At 56.7% G+C, this 17,956-nt stretch overlaps 1 protein-coding gene across 1 annotated transcript in view; it reads left to right on the top strand.

Moving 5' to 3' along the window:
* Nucleotides 1–9,181, top strand: part of LOC132837341 (oocyte zinc finger protein XlCOF6.1-like) — a 70,672-nt gene extending 61,491 nt beyond the window's left edge. Inside the window, exons 3-4 of the mRNA XM_060857007.1 lie at nucleotides 4,882–5,102; nucleotides 8,163–9,181. Coding sequence (XP_060712990.1) covers nucleotides 4,882–5,102; nucleotides 8,163–9,091 — 1,150 coding nt within the window. The 3' untranslated portion in view covers nucleotides 9,092–9,181. The remainder of the gene's footprint in view (nucleotides 1–4,881; nucleotides 5,103–8,162) is intronic.
* Nucleotides 9,182–17,956: the final 8,775 nt, after the last annotated feature.

The raw sequence follows: 17,956 nt of genomic DNA, 5'->3' as shown, positions 1-17,956 counted from the left end.
AGAGGGAGCTTTCCCTGTATCCAACCCTGTGCTGCCCCTGTTCTGTCAGTGTTTGATAGGGGAGAGTGTAGAGGGAGCTTTCCCTGTATCCAACCCTGTGCTGCCCCTGTTCTGTCAGTGTTTGATAGGGGACAGTGTAGAGGGAGCTTTCCTCTGTATCCAACCCTGTGCTGCCCCTGTTCTGTCAGTGTTTGATAGGGGACAGTGTAGAGGGAGCTTTACTCTGTATCCAACCCTGTGCTGCCCCTGTTCTGTCAGTGTTTGATACGGGACAGTGTAGAGGGAGCTTTCCCCTGTATCCAACCCTGTGCTGCCCCTGTTCTGTCAGTGTTTGATACGGGACAGTGTAGAGGGAGCTTTCCCCTGTATCCAACCCTGTGCTGCCCCTGTTCTGTCAGTGTTTGATACGGGACAGTGTAGAGGGAGCTTTCCTCTGTATTCAACCCTGTGCTGCCCCTGTTCTGTCAGTGTTTGATACGGGACAGTGTAGAGGGAGCTTTCCTCTGTATCCAACCCTGTGCTGCCCCTGTTCTGTCAGTGTTTGATACAGGACAGTGTAGAGGGAGCTTTACTCTGTATCCAACCCCGTGCTGCCCCTGTTCTGTCAGTGTTTGATAGGGGACAGTGTAGAGGGAGCTTTACTCTGTATCCAACCCTGTGCTGCCCCTGTTCTGTCAGTGTTTGATAGGGGAGAGTGTAGAGGGAGCTTTCCTCTGTATCCAACCCTGTGCTGCCCCCGTTCTGTCAGTGTTTGATACGGGACAGTGTAGAGGGAGCTTTCCTCTGTATCCAACCCTGTGCTGCCCCTGTTCTGTCAGTGTTTGATAGGGGAGAGTGTAGAGGGAGCTTTACTCTGTATCCAACCCTGTGCTGCCCCCGTTCTGTCAGTGTTTGATACGGGAGAGTGTAGAGGGAGCTTTCCTCTGTATCCAACCCTGTGCTGCCCCTGTTCTGTCAGTGTTTGATAGGGGAGAGTGTAGAGGGAGCTTTCCTCTGTATCCAACCCTGTGCTGCCCCTGTTCTGTCAGTGTTTGATAGGGGAGAGTGTAGAGGGAGCTTTCCTCTGTATCCAACCCTGTGCTGCCCCTGTTCTGTCAGTGTTTGATAGGGGACAGTGTAGAGGGAGCTTTACTCTGTATCCAACCCTGTGCTGCCCCTGTTCTGTCAGTGTTTGATACGGGGCAGTGTAGAGGGAGCTTTACTCTGTATCCAACCCTGTGCTGCCCCTGTTCTGTCAGTGTTTGATAGGGGAGAGTGTAGAGGGAGCTTTACTCTGTATCCAACCCTGTGCTGCCCCTGTTCTGTCAGTGTTTGATACAGGACAGTGTAGAGGGAGCTTTCCTCTGTATCCAACCCCGTGCTGCCCCTGTTCTGTCAGTGTTTGATACAGGACAGTGTAGAGGGAGCTTTCCTCTGTATCCAACCCTGTGCTGCCCCTGTTCTGTCAGTATTTGATAGGGGAGAGTGTAGAGGGAGCTTTACTCTGTATCCAACCCTGTGCTGCCCCTGTTCTGTCAGTGTTTGATAGGGGACAGTGTAGAGGGAGCTTTCCTCTGTATCCAACCCTGTGCTGCCCCTGTTCTGTCAGTGTTTGATACAGGACAGTGTAGAGGGAGCTTTCCTCTGTATCCAACCCCGTGCTGCCCCTGTTCTGTCAGTGTTTGATACAGGACAGTGTAGAGGGAGCTTTCCTCTGTATCCAACCCTGTGCTGCCCCTGTTCTGTCAGTATTTGATAGGGGAGAGTGTAGAGGGAGCTTTACTCTGTATCCAACCCTGTGCTGCCCCTGTTCTGTCAGTGTTTGATACAGGACAGTGTAGAGGGAGCTTTCCTCTGTATCCAACCCTGTGCTGCCCCTGTTCTGTCAGTGTTTGATAGGGGAGAGTGTAGAGGGAGCTTTCCTCTGTATCCAACCCTGTGCTGCCCCTGTTCTGTCAGTGTTTGATACAGGACAGTGTAGAGGGAGCTTTCCTCTGAATTCAACCCTGTGCTGCCCCTGTTCTGTCAGTGTTTGATAGGGGACAGTGTAGAGGGAGCTTTCCTCTGTATCCAACCCTGTGCTGCCCCTGTTCTGTCAGTGTTTGATACGGGACAGTGTAGAGGGAGCTTTCCTCTGTATCCAACCCTGTGCTGCCCCTGTTCTGTCAGTGTTTGATACGGGACAGTGTAGAGGGAGCTTTACTCTGTATCCAACCCTGTGCTGCCCCTGTTCTGTCAGTGTTTGATCCGGGACAGTGTAGAGGGAGCTTTACTCTGTATCCAACCCTGTGCTGCCCCTGTTCTGTCAGTGTTTGATAGGGGACAGTGTAGAGGGAGCTTTACTCTGTATCCAACCCTGTGCTGCCCCTGTTCTGTCAGTGTTTGATACGGGACAGTGTAGAGAGAGCTTTACTCTGTATCCAACCCTGTGCTGCCCCTGTTCTGTCAGTGTTTGATACGGGACAGTGTAGAGGGAGCTTTACTCTGTATCCAACCCTGTGCTGCCCCTGTTCTGTCAGTGTTTGATACGGGACAGTGTAGAGGGAGCTTTACTCTGTATCCAACCCTGTGCTGCCCCTGTTCTGTCAGTGTTTGATAGGGGACAGTGTAGAGGGAGCTTTCCTCTGTATCCAACCCTGTGCTGCCCCTGTTCTGTCAGTGTTTGATACGGGACAGTGTAGAGGGAGCTTTACTCTGTATCCAACCCTGTGCTGCCCCTGTTCTGTCAGTGTTTGATAGGGGACAGTGTAGAGGGAGCTTTACTCTGTATCCAACCCTGTGCTGCCCCTGTTCTGTCAGTGTTTGATACGGGACAGTGTAGAGGGAGCTTTCCTCTGTATCCAACCCTGTGCTGCCCCTGTTCTGTCAGTGTTTGATACGGGACAGTGTAGAGGGAGCTTTCCTCTGTATCCAACCCTGTGCTGCCCCTGTTCTGTCAGTGTTTGATACGGGACAGTGTAGAGGGAGCTTTACTCTGTATCCAACCCTGTGCTGCCCCTGTTCTGTCAGTGTTTGATAGGGGACAGTGTAGAGGGAGCTTTACTCTGTCTTCAACCCTGTGCTGCCCCTGTTCTGTCAGTGTTTGATAGGGGAGAGTGTAGAGGGAGCTTTACTCTGTATCCAACCCTGTGCTGCCCCTGTTCTGTCAGTGTTTGATACGGGACAGTGTAGAGGGAGCTTTACTCTGTATCCAACCCTGTGCTGCCCCTGTTCTGTCAGTGTTTGATAGGGGACAGTGTAGAGGGAGCTTTACTCTGTATCCAACCCCCCGTCCCTGGGAGTGGGGGGACGGTGTAGAGGGAGCTTTACTCTGTATCTAACCCCCCGTCCCTGGGAGTGGGGGGACGGTGTAGAGGGAGCTTTACCCTGTATCTAACCCCCTGTCCCTGGGAGTGGGGGGACGGTGTAGAGGGAGCTTTACTCTGTATCTAACCCCCTGTCCCTGGGAGTGGGGGGACAGTGTAGAGGGAGCTTTACTCTGTATCTAACCCCCTGTCCCTGGGAGTGGGGGGATGGTGTAGAGGGAGCTTTACTCTGTATCTAACCCCCTGTCCCTGGGAGTGGGGGCAGTGTAGAGGGAGCTTTACTCTGTATCTAACCCCTGTCCCTGGGAGTGGGGGCAGTGTAGAGGGAGCTTTACTCTGTATCTAACCCCCTGTCCCTGGGAGTGGGGCAGTGTAGAGGGAGCTTTACTCTGTATCTAACCCCCTGTCCCTGGGAGTGGGGGGGTGGTGTAGAGGGAGCTTTACCCTGTATCTAACCCCCTGTCCCTGGGAGTGGGGGGGACGGTGTAGAGGGAGCTTTACCCTGTATCTAAACCCCTGTCCCTGGGAGTGGGGGGACGGGGTAGAGGGAGCTTTACTCTGTATCTAACCCCCTGTCCCTGGGAGTGGGGGGACAGTGTAGAGGGAGCTTTACTCTGTATCTAACCCCCTGTCCCTGGGAGTGGGGCAGTGTAGAGGGAGCTTTACTCTGTATCTAACCCCCTGTCCCTGGGAGTGGGGGGGTGGTGTAGAGGGAGCTTTACCCTGTATCTAACCCCCTGTCCCTGGGAGTGGGGGGGACGGTGTAGAGGGAGCTTTACCCTGTATCTAAACCCCTGTCCCTGGGAGTGGGGGGACGGGGTAGAGGGAGCTTTACTCTGTATCTAACCCCCTGTCCCTGGGAGTGGGGGGGATGGTGTAGAGGGAGCTTTACCCTGTATCTAACCCCCTGTCCCTGGGAGTGGGGGACGGTGTAGAGGGAGCTTTACTCTGTATCTAACCCCCTGTCCCTGGGAGTGGGGGCAGTGTAGAGGGAGCTTTACTCTGTATCTAACCCCCTGTCCCTGGGAGTGGGGGGGATGGTGTAGAGGGAGCTTTACTCTGTATCTATCCCCCTGTCCCTGGGAGTGGGGGACAGTGTATAGGGAGCTTTACTCTGTATCTATCCCCCTGTCCCTGGGAGTGGGGGACAGTGTAGAGGGAGCTTTACTCTGTATCTATCCCCCTGTCCCTGGGAGTGGGGGACAGTGTAGAGGGAGCTTTACTCTGTATCTAACCCCCTGTCCCTGGGAGTGGGGGGACGGTGTAGAGGGAGCTTTACTCTGTATCTATCCCCCTGTCCCTGGGAGTGGGGGACAGTGTATAGGGAGCTTTACTCTGTATCTATCCCCCTGTCCCTGGGAGTGGGGGACAGTGTATAGGGAGCTTTACTCTGTATCTATCCCCTGTCCCTGGGAGTGGGGGACAGTGTAGAGGGAGCTTTACTCTGTATCTATCCCCCTGTCCCTGGGAGTGGGGGGACGGTGTAGAGGGAGCTTTACTCTGTATCTATCCCCCTGTCCCTGGGAGTGGGGGACAGTGTAGAGGGAGCTTTACTCTGTATCTAACCCCCTGTCCCTGGGACTGGGGACAATTCCAGGGTTTGCGCAGGCGCACTCGGGGAGACAGTGTCGGCGCCGTTGTCAACGCGCAGGCGCCGAAGCGCCGGCACCGACGCATGCGCTGCCGCACCACCCTCCCCGGCCGCCATTTTCCCGCCGAGAGGAAGGAGGGCGACGTGCCGCATCGTCGCCGGTAGCGGCGGGGCCACTCCGCGGCGGCCTCTCAAACACCGGCAGCGGCATCGCGAAGTGGCAATCGGTAAGCGACCGGAGCGTGGAGCGTCTCCCGGCTCCGCCTTCCGCCGAGCCAGCGGCCTACCCGTCTCCGGAATAGGGCGGTTGCACCCGCGCGGGGCAGTGTGGGTAAAGCGGCCGCCATTCCTCCCCATTGACTCCCACTTTATCTCTCAAATGATTGATTATCTCGCGAATATGAACATTTTCACCCCATTTTCCCGAAGATTATTGTTGATTATTAATGTCACATCGATTATCACACTAATTCCCGCCTTAATCTTAAACTTAGTCACGATTATTTTGCTGAGATGGTCATTTAGGTCGCCAAGACTGGGTTGGGATATCTGGGTCAGCATGGACGGGTTGGACCGAAGGGTCTGTTTCCGTGCTGTACATCTCCATGACTATCACGCACTCCCCAGCCTGACTTTCTCATCTTCGCATCAGCTGCAAGCGTTGCACTTGTTTGGTCTTAGGACTCAGTGATGTATGCTGAAAAATGTGTTGCTGGAAAAGCGCAGTAGGTCAGGCAGCACCGCCCTCTTGACCTGCAGTCTTCTTCCTGACCTCTCCGCCCCCACCCCCCACTCCGGCCTATCACCCTCACCCTCCTTCCACCTATCGTTTTCCCAGCGCCCATCCCCCAAATTCCCTCCCCCCCCACCCCTTACCTTTTATCTCAACCTGCTTGGCACATCAGCCTCATTCCTGATGAAGAGCTTATGCCCGAAACGTCGATTCTCCTGCTCCTTGGATGCTGCGCTTTTCCAGCAACACATGTTTCAGCTCTGATCTCCAGCATCTGCAGTCCTCACTTTCTTCCTCAGTGATGTATGTACAAGGGCTCAGCGCCTTTCGTTTTAACCAATAGGCAATAGGTGCAGGAGTAGGCCATTCTGCCCTTCGAGCCTGCACCACCATTCAATATGATCATGGCTGATCATCCTTAATCAGTATCCTGTTCCTGCCTTATCTCCATAACCCTTGATTCCACTATCCTTGAGAGCTCTATCCAACTCTCTCTTAAATGAATCCAGAGACTGGGCCTCCACTGCCCTCTGGGGCAGAGCATTCCACACAGCCACCACTCTCTGGGTGAAGACGTTTCCCCTCATCTCTGTCCTAAATGGTCTACCCCGTATTTTTAAGCTGTGTCCTCTGGTTCGGCACTCACCCATCAGCAGAAACATGTTTCCTGCCTCCAGAGTGTCCAATCCTTTAATAAGCTTATATGTCTCAATCAGATCCCCTCTCAGTCTTCTAAACTCAAGGGTATACAAGCCCAGTCGCTTCAGTCTTTCAGTGTAAGGTAATCCCGCCATTCCAGGATTTGACCTTGTGAACCTACGCTGCACTCCCTCAATAGCCAGAATGTCTTTCCTCAAATTTGGAGACCAGAACTGCACACAGTACTCCAGGTGTGGTCTCACCAGGGCCCTGTACAGCTGCAGAAGCACCTCTTTGCTTCTATACTCAATTCCTCTTGTTATGAAGGCCAGCATGCTATTAGCCTTCTTCACTACCTGCTGTACCTGCATGCTTACCTTCATTGACACCCGCCGTTGGGACTATCTCGTGCGATGCAGAATGAGCCACCCATTGTTCAGTTACATTATGTCCTTAATCCCAGTCAACATTTGTGTGTTCAGTTTTGCTGCCAGGCCTATCCCTTGGCACTTCACCGAATTTAAAGATACCATCTACCGCACTTGCCTTATCCATCTTTGAGTTAAGGAGTCTTACAGACCCTTCGGTCCAACCCAACATAATCCCGAATGAATCCAATCCCACCTGCCAGCACCCGGCCCATATCCCTCCAAACCCTTCCTATTCATATACCCATCCAAATGCCTCTTAAATGTTGTAATTGTACCCTCCTCCACCACATCCTCTGGCAGCTCATTCCATACACATACCACCCTCTGTGTGAAAAAGTTGCCCCTTAGGTCTCTTTTATATCTTTCCCCTCTCACCCTAAACCTATGCCCCTCTAGTTCTGGACTCCCCCACCCCAGGGAAAACACTTTGCCTATCTATCCTATCCATGCCCCTCATAATTTTGTAAACCTCTATAAGGTCACCCCTCAGCCTCCGACGCTCCAGGGAAAACAGCCCCAGCCTGTTCAGCCTCTCCCTGTAGCTCAGCTCCTCCAACCCTGGCAACATCCTTGTAAATCTTTTCTGAACCCTTTCAAGTTTCACAACATCTTTCCGATAGGAGGGAGACCAGAATTGCACGCAATATTCCAACAGTGGCCTCTAACCAATGTCCTGTACAGCTGCAACATGACCTCCCAACTCCTGTACTCAATACTCTGACCAATAAAGGAAAGCAGACCAAACGCTGCATTTGCCATTTCCTCTGAACGTTTGTTCCGAATGTGAAACATCCTGTGCGTGAAAACGTTGCAGCTCATTTCTTTTGAAAAATCGACGTCCCCTCACCGTCCGATGTGTGCCAAGATTAGAGTGCGGTGCTAGAAAAGCACAGCTGGGTCAGGCAGCGTCCGAGGAGCAGGAAAGCACATTAAAACTTGTGTGCCCCTAAGTCTCGAAATCCCACACCCCAGGGGAAAGGCAACTACAATTAGCTTTATCGTGATTTGATAAACTTCTGTTAGGTCACATCTCAACCCCGTGCTCTGTTTGGGAAAAAAAAGACGCAGCCTACCCAGTTTATGCCCATGTATCATTCCTTCCCTAACTGGCAGCATCCTGGAAAATCTCTCCTGCTTGATAATATCCTTCTTAGTGAGAAGACTTTGGAGTTCTGATTGAGGTTCTGGATGGAGGGTCACTCACTGAGCTGGAAGGCTCGTTCTGCCAGCAAACCCACACAGCCGGGATATCTGTCCTGTCCCTGGGTGAGCAGGTCTGGAGACGGTACTCCATCAGAGACCCCAACAAAAGGCCAGACCCCGCACTTATCCAGACGGAACGCTGCTGCGCAGCCCATTGACTCATTTGATCAAGATCCCTTTGCAAACGGGAGAAACCTCCCCTCCCCACCATGTGCCGGTTTTGGGTGAGTTCACCGCGGTGAATCTTCGGGTGACGTTAACAGTCTCGCTCCTCCTGTCAGGGCAGGCGATGGAAGGCGAGGGGCAGCGGCGGGCGCCGGAGGACCCACCTGGACCCTCGGGCGAAAGGGCGGACCCCAGTTTCCAGTGCTCGGAGTGTGGCAAGCTGTTTCGCTGGGCGTGCGTGCTGGAGACGCACCGGAGATACCACAGCGGCGAGCGGCCCTTCGAGTGCCCGGTCTGCGGCAAGGGCTTCGCCACCTCTGGCAACTTGGCGGACCACCAGCGGGCGCACAGCGGCGAGCGGCCCTTCCGGTGCGGGCTGTGCGGCAAGTGCTTCATCTCGTCCAGCAACCTCATCGCGCACCGCCGCACCCACACCGGCGAGCGGCCCTACAAGTGCACCGTCTGCGGCAAGGGCTTTGCCGCGTCGCCGAACCTGGCCGTGCACCAGCGCACCCACACCGGCGAGCGGCCCTACCGCTGCGCCGACTGCGGCAAGGCCTTCGCCGAGTCCGGCAAGCTGTCGCGGCACCGGCGCACCCATGGCGGCCGGAGGCCCTTTGCCTGCCCGGTGTGCGGCCGCGGCTTCCTGGAGCAGGGCCGGCTGGCGCAGCACGAGCTACTGCACGCCGGCCACCGCCCCTTCGGCTGCGGCGCCTGCGGCAAGGGCTTCGCCAGCGCCGGCGGCCTCCTGGCGCACCAGCGCACCCACACCGGCGAGCGGCCCTTCCGCTGCCCCTCCTGCGGCAAAGGCTTCGTCACCGCCAGCAACCTGAGCGCCCACCGGCGCACCCACACCGGCGAGCGGCCCTTCCGCTGCGCCTCCTGCGGCCGGGCCTTCCTGGAGCCCAGCAAGCTGGCCCGTCACCGGCGCACCCACACCGGCGAGCGGCCCTTCCTGTGCTCCGCCTGCGGCAAAGCCTTCACCCGTGCCGGCTCGCTGCGCAGCCACCAGCGGTTGCACGGCGCCGCGGCGGTGACCCTCTGAGCGTGCCGCGACGCGGTGCCCCCCTATTCGCGGAGACGAACCAGCGCAGAGACAAGACCCTTCGGTCCAACCGGTCCCTGGCAGCCCAACCGAACCCACTCCCCGTTTGCCAGCACTTGGCCCCATCTCCCACTGAACCCCCGTCCTGTCCACGTTCTCCCTCCCCCCGTCCTTTTCAATGTTGTCATTGTACCAGCCCCCCCACCCACCTCGTTCCGCACACGCACCACCCTCTGAGGTTAAAGGTTATCCCTCGGGTCCCTTTTAAATCTTTCCTGTCCCACCTTTTAGTTTTTGACTCCCCCCGCCCTGGCTGTATGTCCCATCCCTCGTGAGTTTATAAACCTCTATAAGGTCGCCCCCCCACCTCCAGGGAAAACGGCCCCCAGCCTCTCCCTGCAGCTCAAACCCCTCCAATCCTGGCGTCATACCCCGAGGGGTCCCCCTTACCCACTCCCTCAGCACTGACCCTCCGACAGTGCCCACTCCCTCAGCACTGACCCTCCGACAGTGCCCGCTCCCTCAGCACTGACCCTCCGACAGTGCCCACTCCCTCAGCACTGACCCTCCGACAGTGCCCACCCCCTCAGCACCGACCCTCCGACAGTGCACACCCCCTCAGCACCGACCCTCCGACAGTGCCCACCCCCTCAGCACTGACCCTCCGACAGTGCCCACTCCCTCAGCACTGACCCTCCGACAGTGCCCACCCCCTCAGCACCGACCCTCCGACAGTGCCCACTCCCTCAGCTCCGACCCTCCGACAGGGCCCACCCCCTCAGCACCGACCCTCCAACAGTGCCCACTCCCTCAGCACCGACCCTCCGACAGTGCCCGCTCTCTCAGCACTGACCCTCTGACAGTGACCGCTCCCTCAGCACTGACCCTCTGACAGTGACCGCTCCCTCAGCACTGACCCTCCGACAGTGCCCACTCCCTCAGCACTGACCCTCCGACAGTGCCCACTCCCTCAGCACTTAGCCTCTGACAGTGCCCACTCCCTCAGCACTGACCCTCCGACAGTGCCCACTCCCTCAGCACTTAGCCTCCGACAGTGCCCACTCCCTCAGCACTTAGCCTCCGACAGTGCCCACTCCCTCAGCACTTAGCCTCCGACAGTGCCCACTCCCTCAGCACTGACCCTCCGACAGTGCCCACTCCCTCAGCACTGACCCTCCGACAGTGCCCGCCCCCTCAGCACTGACCCTCCGACAGTGCCCGCCCCCTCAGCACTGACCCTCCGACAGTGCCCACTCCCTCAGCACTGACCCCCCGACAGTAAGGTGAGGGTGTGTGGCATCACAGAGCCCCTGACACAAACTGGGATGGATGGGTATCATTGGGCACCCACCCTCTGCTGCTCAGAGTCCCACCAGGCGCAGAGGAAGAGGGTTATGGTTGGTGGAGGGTCACACATCCCAGCTCCAGGGTATCTCTGCAGGAGTCCCTCAGGGTAGTGTCCCAGGCCCCAACCCTCCTTCCGCTGCCTCATCAATGCCCCTTCCCTCCAGCGTAAGGTCAGAAGTGGGAGGGGGTTCACCGATGGGCACACACAGAGTCCAGCCCCATTCGCCTGTCCCACAGATACTGAGATAGTCCGTGTCCAAATGCAGCAAGATCTGGGCAATACCCGGGGCTTGGGCTGACAGGTGGCAAGGAACATTCACGCCACCCAAATGCCAGGCTCTGACCATCACCAGTAAGGGAGAATCTAACCATCACCCCCTTGACGTTCAATGGTGTTACCGTCACTGAATCCCCCCTCCCCCCATCAACATCCTGGGGGTTCCCATTGAGAGAGAATCTAACCATCGCCCCCTTGATGTTCAATGGTGTTACCGTCACTGAATCCCCCCTCCCCCCACTATCACCATCCTGGGGGTTCCCATTGAGAGAGAATCTAACCATCGCCCCCTTGATGTTCAATGGTGTTACCGTCACTGAATCCCCCCTCCCTCCCCCCACTATCACCATCCTGGGGGTTCCCATTGGGAGAGAATCTCACCATCGCACCCCCCCTCCTTGATGTTCAGTGGTGTTCCCCTCAGTAAATCCCCCCCCCACTACCGCCAACATGCTGGCGGGACCACCAATGCCCCGAAACTGAATTGGACCCATCACAGAACCACCGCCGAGAGCAGGTGAGAGGCTGGGAATCCTGCCGGGAGGGGACTGCCCACCACCGACATCGCCAGAACCTGTCCACCCTCGCCAAGGCTCACCTCGGGAGAATGGCGGCACAGTGCCCGCTTGCCCGGGCGGGTGCGGTCAGCTCTCAGAGCGCCCGAGAAACCCCGCGCCGTCCGGGGACGAAGCAGCACGTTCTCCCTGAACCTCCAACACCGACGCCTGGACGGTCCGTAAGAGATTCACCGGGACTCCTTTCAAGGCACCGTCCAAATCCACGCCCCCTTCCATCTGTCAGGACTCGAGCAGCAGCTGAACGAGACCACCGGGAGATTCACTCGCCGTCACGACTTGGAAAGATGTCGCCGTTCCTTCACTGCGGCCGGGTCCAAATCGTGGATTTCCCTCCCGAATGGGGGTTGGGGGTTGGGGGGGGGGGTCGGCTGACAGAAGGCGGACTGCAGCGGGTCCAGCAAGGGCAGCTCACCCCGCCCCCCCCCACCTGAGGCAACTAGGGACGAGGCACTAAACACTGACTCGGCCAGCGATGTGCATGTGCAATGATTCAATAAAAATGATATTCACAGGACGTTCACGGGAAGCTGCTAATATTTACAGAGTGTTTCCCCCTCCCCAGGGAGAGGGGGGGAGTGGGTGTTAATATTTACAGGGTCCCCCGGGGGAGTGGGTGTTAATATTTACGGGGTCCCCCCGAGGGAGTGTGTGTTAATATTTACGGGGTCCCCCCGGGGGAGTGGGTGTTAATATTTACGGGGTCCCCCCGGGGGAGTGTGTGTTAATATTCACGGAGTCCCCCCGGGGGGAGTGGGTGTTAATATTTACAGGGTCCCCCCGGGGGAGTGTGTGTTAATATTTACAGGGTCCCCCCGGGGGAGTGTGTGTTAATATTCACGGAGTCCCCCCGGGGGGAGTGGGTGTTAATATTTACAGGGTCCCCCCGGGGGGAGTGTGTGTTAATATTTAAAGGGTCCCCCCCGGGAGAGTGTGTGTTAATATTTACAGGGTCCCCCCGGGGGAGTGTGTGTTAATATTTACAGGGTCCCCCCGGGGGAGTGGGTGTTAATATTTACGGGGTCCCCCCGGGGGGAGTGGGTGTTAATATTTACAGGGTCCCCCCGAGGGAGTGTGTGTTAATATTTACAGGGCCCCCCCGGGGGAGTGGGTGTTAATATTTACGGGGTCCCCCTGGGGGGAGTGGGTGTTAATATTTACAGGGTCCCCCCCGGGGGGAGTGTGTGTTAATATTTACAGGGTCCCCCCGGGGGGAGTGGGTGTTAATATTTACAGGGTCCCCCCGAGGGAGTGTGTGTTAATATTTACAGGGCCCCCCGGGGGAGTGGGTGTTAATATTTACGGGGTCCCCCTGGGGGGAGTGGGTGTTAATATTTACAGGGCCCCCCCGGGGGAGTGGGTGTTAATATTTACGGGGTCCCCCTGGGGGGAGTGGGTGTTAATATTTACAGGGTCCCCCCCGGGGGAGTGGGTGTTAATATTTACAGGGTCCCCCCGGGGGAGTGGGTGTTAATATTTACAGGGTCCCCTTGGGGGAGTGTGTGTTAATATTTACAGGGTCCCCCCGGGGGAGGATGTGATAATATTTACAGGGTCCCCACAGAGGAGTGTGTGTTAATGTTTACAGGGTGTTCCCCCCCGGGGGGAGTGTGTGTTAATATTTACGTGTGTTAACATTCACAGGGTCTGTCAGTGTATGACACTCGGGTACAGTACCGGTGGGGACAGGTCTGTCCCTGTATAACACTGGGGTACAGTACTGGTGGGGACAGGTCTGTCTCTGTATAACACTGGGGTACAGTACTGGTGGGGACTGGTCTGTCCCTGTATAACACTGGGGTACAGTACCGGTGGTGGACAGGTCTGTCCTTGTATAACACTGGGGTACAGTACCGGTGGGGACAGGTCTGTCCCTGTATAACACTGGGGTACAGTACTGGTGGGGACAGGTCTGTCCCTGTATAACACTGGGGTACAGTGCTGGTGGGGACAGGTCTGTCACTGTATAACACTCGGCTACAGTACCGGTGGGGACAGGTCTGTCCCTGTATAACACTGGGGTACAGTACCGGTGGGGACAGGTCTGTCCCTGTATAACACTGGGGTACAGTGCTGGTGGGGGACAGGTCTGTCCCTGTATAACACTGGGGTACAGTCCTGCTGGGGACAGCTCTGTCAGTGTATAACACTGGGGTACAGTACCGGTGGGGACAGGTCTGTCCCTGTATAACACTGGGGTACAGTACCGGTGGGGACAGGTCTGTCCCTGTATAACACTGGGGTACAGTACCGGTGGGGACAGGTCTGTCCCTGTATAACACTGGGGTACAGTGCTGGTGGGGGACAGGTCTGTCCCTGTATAACACTGGGGTACAGTCCTGCTGGGGACAGCTCTGTCAGTGTATAACACTGGGGTACAGTACCGGTGGGGACAGGTCTGTCCCTGTATAACACTGGGGTACAGTACCGGTGGGGACAGGTCTGTCCCTGTATAACACTGGGGTACAGTGCCGGTGGGGACAGGTCTGTCACTGTATAACACTCGGCTACAGTACCGGTGGGGACAGATCTGTCACTGTATAACACTGGGGTACAGTCCTGCTGGGGACAGCTCTGTCAGTGTATAACACTGGGGTACAGTACCGGTGGGGACAGGTCTGTCCCTGTATAACACTGGGGTACAGTACCGGTGGGGACAGGTCTGTCCCTGTATAACACTGGGGTACAGTACCGATGGGGACAGGTCTGTCCCTGTATAACACTGGGGTACAGTGCCGGTGGGGACAGGTCTGTCACTGTATAACACTGGGGTACAGTACTGGTGGGGACGGGTCTGTCACTGTATAACACTGGGGTACAGTGCCGGTGGGGACAGGTCTGTCCCTGTATAACACTGGGGTACAGTACCGGTGGGGACAGGTCTGTCCCTGTATAACACTGGGGTACAGTACCGATGGGGACAGGTCTGTCCCTGTATAACACTGGGGTACAGTGCCGGTGGGGACAGGTCTGTCCTTGTATAACACTGGGGTACAGTACCGATGGGGACAGGTCTGTCCCTGTATAACACTGGGGTACAGTGCCGGTGGGGACAGGTCTGTCCCTGTATAACACTGGGGTACAGTACCGGTGGGGACAGGTCTGTCCCTGTATAACACTGGGGTACAGTACCGGTGGGGACAGGTCTGTCCCTGTATAACACTGGGGTACAGTGCTGGTGGGGGACAGGTCTGTCCCTGTATAACACTGGGGTACAGTACCGATGGGGACAGGTCTGTCACTGTATAACACTGGGGTACAGTACCGGTGGGGACGGGTCTGTCCCTGTATAACACTGGGGTACAGTGCTGGTGGGGTCGGGTCTGTCCCTGTATAACACTGGGGTACAGTACCGGTGGGGACGGGTCTGTCCCTGTATAACACTGGGGTACAGTGCTGGTGGGGGACAGGTCTGTCCCTGTATAACACTGGGGTACAGTGCTGGTGGGGGACAGGTCTGTCCCTGTATAACACTGGGGTACAGTACCGATGGGGACAGGTCTGTCACTGTATAACACTGGGGTACAGTACCGGTGGGGACGGGTCTGTCCCTGTATAACACTGGGGTACAGTACCGGTGGGGACGGGTCTGTCCCTGTATAACACTGGGGTACAGTGCTAGTGGGGTCGGGTCTGTCCTTGTATAACACTGGGGTACAGTACTGGTGGGGACAGGTCTGTCACTGTATAACACTGGGGTACAGTGCTGGTGGGGACAGGTCTGTCCCTGTATAACACTGGGGTACAGTACCGGTGGGGACAGGTCTGTCCCTGTATAACACTGGGGTACAGTACCGGTGGGGACAGGTCTGTCCCTGTATAACACTGGGGTACAGTACCGATGGGGACAGGTCTGTCCCTGTATAACACTGGGGTACAGTGCCGGTGGGGACAGGTCTGTCCCTGTATAACACTGGGGTACAGTACCGGTGGGGACAGGTCTGTCCCTGTATAACACTGGGGTACAGTACCGGTGGGGACAGGTCTGTCCCTGTATAACACTGGGGTACAGTACCGGTGGGGACAGGTCTGTCCCTGTATAACACTGGGGTACAGTACCGGTGGGGACATGTCTGTCCCTGTATAACACTGGGGTACAGTACCGGTGGGGACGGGTCTGTCCCTGTATAACACTGGGGTACAGTACCGGTGGGGACAGGTCTGTCCCTGTATAACACTGGGGTACAGTACCGGTGGGGACAGGTCTGTCACTGTATAACACTGGGGTACAGTACCGGTGGGGACGGGTCTGTCCCTGTATAACACTGGGGTACAGTACCGGTGGGGACGGGTCTGTCCCTGTATAACACTGTATACAGTTATACAGTGGACGGTTTTGGAACACTGTCGGTTACCCTGCCTGGGCTGGTGACTCTTTCCCAGCCAGGTATTTGGACGTGGGCATCAGATCACGAGACCGAATCCAGGGATAAATCTCTTTAACGGGGAGTTTCCTGAAGGTTTGTTTCTGCAGCTGTAAAGACCCTGCTGAGTTGGGGTCAGCAGTGACCACATTTTCAGACGCGTCCCGGGATGCTGTCTGTCAGTGGGTCGCTGTCGATCCTGGAGGGAACCCGCTCCATGCCACGTTCCTGCTCTGATCTCTCTCAGCAGGACGCGAGGACCGAAGACTCACTGAAGGAGGTTGTCCCGAGAAACCGTGTGTGTGTGTTGTACCAAATCTGCCCTGGAGCTCCCCCCCACCCCGAGAGAAAGCAGGGCTGGCCAGCAGAGAAACCCATTTTGGATTCACTTGTGGGAATATGGGTAGCACTCGCTGAGCCTGGCATTTACCACCCATCCCTAATGCCCCCTCCCCAAAAATACACTGAGCTGCCTTCTTGGACCCAGAGCAGTTACCCCAACCACATGTGTGTGACATAGGGACCCCCATACACCCCCACCTCATGTGTGTGACATAGGGACCCCCATACACCCCAACCACATGTGTGTGACATAGGGACCCCCATACACCCCCACCTCATGTGTGTGACATAGGGACCCCCATACACCCCAACCACATGTGTGTGACATAGGGACCCCCACCTCATGTGTGTGACATAGGGACCCCCATACACTCCCCCATCGTCATGTCCTCGGGGAGGATATTCCAAGACTTTCCTGTTCGGGATGGGGATTGGATTGGAGGGGAGCGTGCAGCTGGGAGGGAGGGTGGGGTGTTCCCACGTACCTTCTGCCCCCCCTGTCCTTCCAGAGGGAAGTGGCCTCGAAAAGTGCTGCCTGAGGATCTTTGGTGAGTTTCTCCAGCGCGTCTAGTACAGGGTACACACACACACACCGCTGTTCCTGAATGTTGGTGGGGGCAGGGAGGGATGGTGTCGAGATTCCCCGAGTGTTATTGGAGGCTGCCCCCATCCAGGGAACGTGGGGAGTTTTCCCTCACATTCCTGACTTGTGTTTCATTGACAGTGGACAGGCTTTGGGGGTGAGGTGGGGGGGACCATTGAACGTCAAGGGGGCGATGGTTAGATTCTCTCTCAATGGGAACCCCCAGGATGTTGATAGTGGGGGGAGGGGGGATTCATTGACAGTAACACCATTGAACGTCAAGGGGTGCGATGGTTAGATTCTCTCTCAATGGGAACCCCCAGGATGTTGATAGTGGGGGGGGGGGGATTCAGTGACGGTAACACCATTGAACGTCAAGGGGGCGATGGTGAGATTCTCTCTCAATGGGAACCCCCAGGATGTTGATGGGGGGGGGGGATTCAGTGACGGTAACACCATTGAACGTCAAGGGGGCGATGGTTAGATTCTCCCTTACTGCTGATGGTCAGAGCCTGGCATTTGGGTGGCGTGAATGTTCCTTGCCACCTGTCAGCCCAAGCCCCGGGTATTGCCCAGATCTTGCTGGATTTGGACACGGACTATCTCAGTATCTGTGGGACGGGCGAACGGGGCTGGACTCTGTGTGTGCCCATCGGTGAACCCCCCTCCCACTTCTGACCTTACGCTGGAGGGAAGGGGCATTGATGAGGCAGCGGAAGGAGGGTTGGGGCCTGGGACACTACCCTGAGGGACTCCTGCAGAGATACCCTGGAGCTGGGATGTCTGACCCTCCACCAACCATAACCCTCTTCCTCTGCGCCTGGTCGGACTCTGAGCAGCAGAGGGTGGGTGCCCAATGATACCCATCCATCCCAGTTTGTGTCAGGGGCTCTGTGATGTCCCGGATCCAGCCCCCATACCAAGAGCTGTACCTCTCCCCTTCTGGAATCCAGCTCGGTTTGTCGGCGTGTGACCCAAGGCTGGAAGGAGGTCAGGAACTGAGTGACCCTGGGGGAACTGAGCGGGTCATTACTGACCGGGTGCTGCCTGCTAGTGACCCCCTTCCCTCACTTCACTGCCCAGGGAAAGGAGACCGCTGGGGGTGGAAAGGAATGGGCCAGGTCGGATCTGCAACCGGCTACTTCCGTACAGGACAGCCCTGGGCAACGTTTCACACCGGCCGGTCCTTGCCAGGGTCTATCGGGAACTGGAGCAGCTTGGGAGGGGCACGTCCCGCAGCACAAGCCTTCAGCGCCATTACCGGGACGTTGGCAGGGCCCATAGCCTTTGTAGTGCCTGGTTGTTGCTCCATATCACGCTGCAGCCTTATCTTCTGCACCGCGGCCCTCCGTCATCGAATATCTGTGCTGCTCCCCC

Source organism: Hemiscyllium ocellatum, chromosome 49 (genome assembly GCF_020745735.1).
Source record: "Hemiscyllium ocellatum isolate sHemOce1 chromosome 49, sHemOce1.pat.X.cur, whole genome shotgun sequence".
In the NCBI taxonomy this organism is placed as follows: Eukaryota; Metazoa; Chordata; class Chondrichthyes; order Orectolobiformes; family Hemiscylliidae; genus Hemiscyllium; species Hemiscyllium ocellatum.
This window is presented reverse-complemented; position numbering and strand designations above follow the sequence as displayed.